The sequence below is a fragment of the Equus asinus genome, chromosome 25 (genome assembly GCF_041296235.1).
Source record: "Equus asinus isolate D_3611 breed Donkey chromosome 25, EquAss-T2T_v2, whole genome shotgun sequence".
Classification (NCBI taxonomy): domain Eukaryota; kingdom Metazoa; phylum Chordata; class Mammalia; order Perissodactyla; family Equidae; genus Equus; species Equus asinus.
Window position 1 is genome coordinate 15,139,243 of NC_091814.1, and position 4,905 is coordinate 15,144,147.

Genomic DNA, 4,905 nt, shown 5'->3' on the forward strand with positions numbered 1-4,905 from the left:
CACCACACAGACAGATGGATCCTCCCTTTCACAGCACTTTATCAAGTTCTATTCAAAACCTGGCATGGTGACAGGTGGCATCTCACCTCTCACCACGTGTCAGAGGCTGCTGCATCTTCACCAAGCATCAGCTTCCACTCTCCCGGGGATGACCCTTAACAGAGACAGCCTTCTTTCCTGAACTTATTGCCATGCAACATTTTAGGAGTAAACTGAGAAAGTACTGTCCTCAGCCACACTAACTTTTCCAGAGAGTCCAAAGGCACTTAGATCAAGTCCAACCTTCTTACAGTGATCCATCTGTCCTTCTGTGCTCTGGGCATTGATTTCCATCTTGTGGGTGGTTATGTTTATATGTCTGCTTTGTGAATTATAACCATATCTCATAATTGTCTTAACCTGGCTTCTCCAGAAAGTTGTGCCTGATGCTGAAGCCTCATAGATAGAGGTTTATTTGGGAGTGTGATCCCAGAGAAAAGGAATAACGGATGAGGAAATAACTGAGAAGGAAGGAATGTCCACTCAAGGCAGTGTTAATTTTTGCACATCACCAAGAACTACTGGTGGTCAAGCACTTGGGACCTTTTGAGGATCTTTAGGAGATGGCCTCAGAACTCTTTAACCTGGAGACGAAGTCAAGAAGTATTTATCCATAGCCTCCTGTCACTCCCCTTCACCACCACCATTTGTCCAATTTGGCTCCATGTGCATTAACTCCTCCACACTTCCATACTGGGCACATGAGAGTGCAATGTGTTTCACAGACACTCTGCACTGTAGTATCATAGAAGACTTGGATCAAGAAGGAAGAGGAGGCTCCTACACAAAGCCCATCCAAACCTACATGGGAAGGGCCACATGACAGTGTGTGGTTAAGAAGCAGGGCAGAGAGAATGTGTAGGGATGCCCAAGAGGTGTCTAGGACAGTTGACCAGCTAGATCAAGATATAAGAAAATTAGCAGCATCCTATCATCCTGAGAAGGGCATCAGTGTGAAAGTCAGAGGTATGTGGGGAGATGCTAGTTACAATCAGAAGCTATATGTCTTCCCAGAAAATTCATTGGCTAATCTAGCTCTGCTGGTGAAGATATTGAGCTTCCCTGTATAATAGAAAAACACTTAATACCCAACTATTCAGCACACTTTAGACACAAGCAGAAGAGTAAAGGAGAAATTCCAGGAGCTAAAAAGAGAAAGGTGTTGCTGGGGGAAAGGAGTTAAAAGTCAGATAGTTACATCAAGGCAAAGCCTAGAGAATATTGAGTGACAGCCCCCCTTTGCACTCAGGGATGTGGTTACAGGAAAAACATGAGAGGCAGGAGCCTAGCCTCAGAGCTGAGGTTCAGGTCAGCCAAATCCACAACTAGTGCCATGGAAGACCAAGAAGCAGGAAGAAGGTTGCCCTAGGTCTGAGAATCTCACCAGATCAGCAAGAAGCAAGGCATTCTTGGAACTCCCTTTGCAGGGTCCTTAGAGATGGGTGAGGAGAGATTTGTACCCAAGGCTAGGGGAAAGCTAAATTGATGCAAGAGGCCTGGAACTCAGGTGGTGGGGGCAGTGGCCCCAGCCCAAAGGGAAGAGACTATAAAAACTCTAGCAAGGAGGGAAACAGATGAGTGGGAATAGTAGCAGAAACATCTGCATCTTGCTGAGCCCTTACCCCTCTTCTCAGCTCATATCACGAGGCTTGTCACAAGGGCGTGTTTCCCTTATAAGAAACTTTCTAGGAATTCTCAAAGAAGCTTCTGGATGTCTCATAACAAATAATGTTATTCATTCATCCATCCGTTCTACAGGTGTCAATCCACTGAGCAACTACTGCACACGAGGCACCATGTGGGGATGGACGTAATAGGATAATGGTTGGGGCGGGGGGCCAGTGGAAGGAACTTCTGGTGGTGGCTGGCTGGTCCTGGGCTCAAGTTCAGGAGAGGTGATACAGCTGTGGAGCCAGTAGGTACTCCAGAAACATTTAGGGAAGCAAAGTAAGGAGGGAGGAACTACCCAAACACTTGGGTTTGAAGAATGATTTGGATATCCCGAAGACCACAGCTTGTTACAGATTGTGTATGGAAAGTAGGCCTGGATTAGTGACCTCAGCTTCATTTTATCTTGAGCAGAGGGAACTCTGATATAAAGAGTCAGGGAGTCCCACATCTCTTGTCCCTGTGTTGTCCCCAGGAAGGGATCTTCATGAAAGGCAGGGTCTTCAGGGCCTGCTGTCACATTAGACAGAACAAGCAGATGGGCCACAAGGACTGGTTGCTCTGGGGTTGCTCAACCTGACCACCTCCCCGGTGTTTTCACTGATGGGTGCCCATGCCTTGTCTGCTATTGACTCTTAGGCCTTTTTTGGAGCAAAGGCTTTTTAGGGCCAAAAGGATCATTTTGGCTTTTCCTTTCCCCTCCCAGGCCGGGGTACACTGAGTGATGAATAAACAGATTTATTCCTTTTTTCCACCTGAGGGAATTCATGCCACCTTGCCCTTGGCCTCCCAAAAGAACCAGAAGAGATTATTGTTCATGTCCACGTCACTTTATGTATTAAGCAGCCCAACAAGCCTGGTCTGTGCTGAGGATTAGGGCCTTCCAGAAAACAGGGCTATTTCTTGTTCCAACAGCCCTAGAATTTCTTCCTTCTCTCTCCTTCCAGCCCACATCACCCTCACCATAAACATTACACCTGGATACAGAGGGTGCTCAGTGGGGATAAGGCCCAGGTGACATCATTCTCAGAGAGCAAGTGCCAAAAAATTGTCAAGTGGGTGGTTTCATCACAAAATCTGGGCCAACACGTAAATGAGGGGAGTGGGGTGAATCATGTTTGACAGGCAAAGAATAAAGACACAGCAGCTGAAAAAAATCCCATTTCCTTGAGACAGGTCTTGATCTCTGTATAAAAAGCCAGTTGGCTGAGGACACTGCACCAGATCCAAGAGACCACACAGCCTTCTCCTCTCTGCGCACCTGGTGAGTCTATTCCCTTGCAACTTTTTAGTCTTCTCTCAAAGTACTTGATTTTTTATTGGAATCTCCTTGGCCTTCTTGGTATCTTTTTCCCCATTATTGAAGTTCAGTCATCAGAGTTACAGCCTCTAGAAATATCTTTGTTTTTAAAGTAATCATAGTTTGGGCTTGAAGGGACTTAAGACATTTTCAGTTCTGCCCTATCAGTTGTTGCTGTGTCAGTGAGGAGGGGATTGGCTTGTGCAAGTACACAAAGTTAGTAGGACAAGGACCAGAAATGAGGTCCACAGCACTTTTAGTGACATTATAATTCTTTCTTTAGTCATAATTTTAATGCAGAGAATTTTATTCTTTCAACAAATCTTTTTGTGAGAATTTACTGTGTTTGGCACTTTGGCTGCCATAAAAAACAATTTAGACAACAGGGAACTTACTCTGTGAAACCACAATTTATTCAGGAAAATATGGCGTGGGCATGAAGAGCTAAAATACCATGTAGAAAGTCACCAGCATAAGGCAATAAGGACAAGTTAAGTGCTGTGGCAGTTTGGGGAGACACGTAAGTTCTGAAAGGTTTGCTCTATAAAACCTCGCAAAAGTATCTTATGAGGTGCTGTATGATTCATGGTGGCTAGGCAGTACTGGAACAAGCAGAAATAAGGAATACATTTGAGGCAGAGGAGGATTGGGTGAGGGCAGAGGTGGGATCACGTGGGGTTCTAGAGAAGTCAGTAGTTATCTTATAGAAGATAAGCCATTCTATTTATGGTGGGCTAACATTACCGCGTTTTTTTCCAAATAATATCACATTTCCATATGATGCAATATTCTGATCTCACATACCGGCTAGGAGCCTGCTTGTGTGTCATGTTGCTAACTGGGTTTTAAGGTGTGCCAGGAAGAAAGAGAGCACTGGGAGTGCACAAGTGGAGCAGAACAAATTGCTTTCACATTCTTCCTCTTGAAGCTCAGAAATCATCAAAGTGTTCCTTGCGGTAGACAGAGAGAAAGGGGAACATTGGCTTCCTAAGAGACCTGAAGTGGTGTTGAATATGGCTTCTTCTGTGGTTAATCCCTGTTTAAATCATCTGTTCTGTCTCTAGTCCCGCCCACTTTGAAGCATGAGTTCCCAGCAGCAGAAGCAGCCCTGCACACCACCCCCCCAGCCTCAGCAGCAGCAGGTGAAACAGCCCTGCCAGCCTCCACCCCAGGAACCATGTGCTCCCAAAACCAAGGAGCCCTGTCACCCCAAGGTTCCGGAGCCCTGCCACCCCAAAGTTCCAGAGCCGTGTCCCTCAAAGGTCATTCCGGAGCCAGGTCAGCAGAAGACCAAGCAGAAGTAGTATGGTCCACAGCCATGCCCTTGAGGAGCCAACCACCGGATGCTGAATCCCCTCTCCCCTTCTGCTCATGTGTCCCACTTACAATTAGCATGCTGTCACCAGCAGTCGCAGTCCTCTCTCATGTACACCCTAAAAACATGTGCTATTTCCTTTCCTCCCCAAACACTCTGAGCCTCTGAATTAGGCTGAGAGTGTTGTTACCTTAGAACCTCAATTTCAGCTGCTCAAGATTCGTCTGAAGCGGGACTTAAGGTGAAAACAAATGGATCAGCTCTACTCTTCCCCCATTAAATGCATTTTCAATTCCACTCTTGATTATGTTGCCTGGTCTGACTCAGCTCCTTCCTTTCCCTCATGAAGCAGGACCTGTACACAAACAGGTTGGGGAGGAAGGACTTCCTTCAGAGGCATTTGATCCTAGTACTAGGTGGGTGGGAGGTTGTCCCCACCAAACGATCCTGGGCTGTCAATGACAGGTTGTGCAATGCCACCCAGAGGCTGTTGCTTTGGACATTTAGGAGTGGAGCAGGGCTCTCCTCTTGCAACCCACTGAGTCACACGGAGTCTAGTTGGTGCCTGTCCAAGCTGACTCTG

General features: G+C 46.5%; 1 protein-coding gene across 2 annotated transcripts; it reads left to right on the forward strand.

Moving 5' to 3' along the window:
• The first annotated feature begins 2,812 nt into the window (after window positions 1-2,812).
• LOC106846285 (cornifin-A-like) lies at window positions 2,813-4,619 on the forward strand. Of its 2 annotated transcripts, none has more exons than XM_014865001.3 (2): window positions 2,813-2,971; window positions 4,072-4,619. In XM_014865001.3, exon 2 carries the CDS (start codon window positions 4,090-4,092, stop codon window positions 4,309-4,311), a length of 222 nt encoding a protein of 73 aa, XP_014720487.1. In that variant the 5' UTR covers window positions 2,813-2,971; window positions 4,072-4,089; the 3' UTR covers window positions 4,312-4,619. The 2 variants fall into 2 exon arrangements, with proteins under 2 accessions (XP_014720487.1, XP_070353770.1); XM_070497669.1 differs by lacking the exon at window positions 2,813-2,971 and adding an exon at window positions 3,506-3,527.
• Window positions 4,620-4,905: the final 286 nt, after the last annotated feature.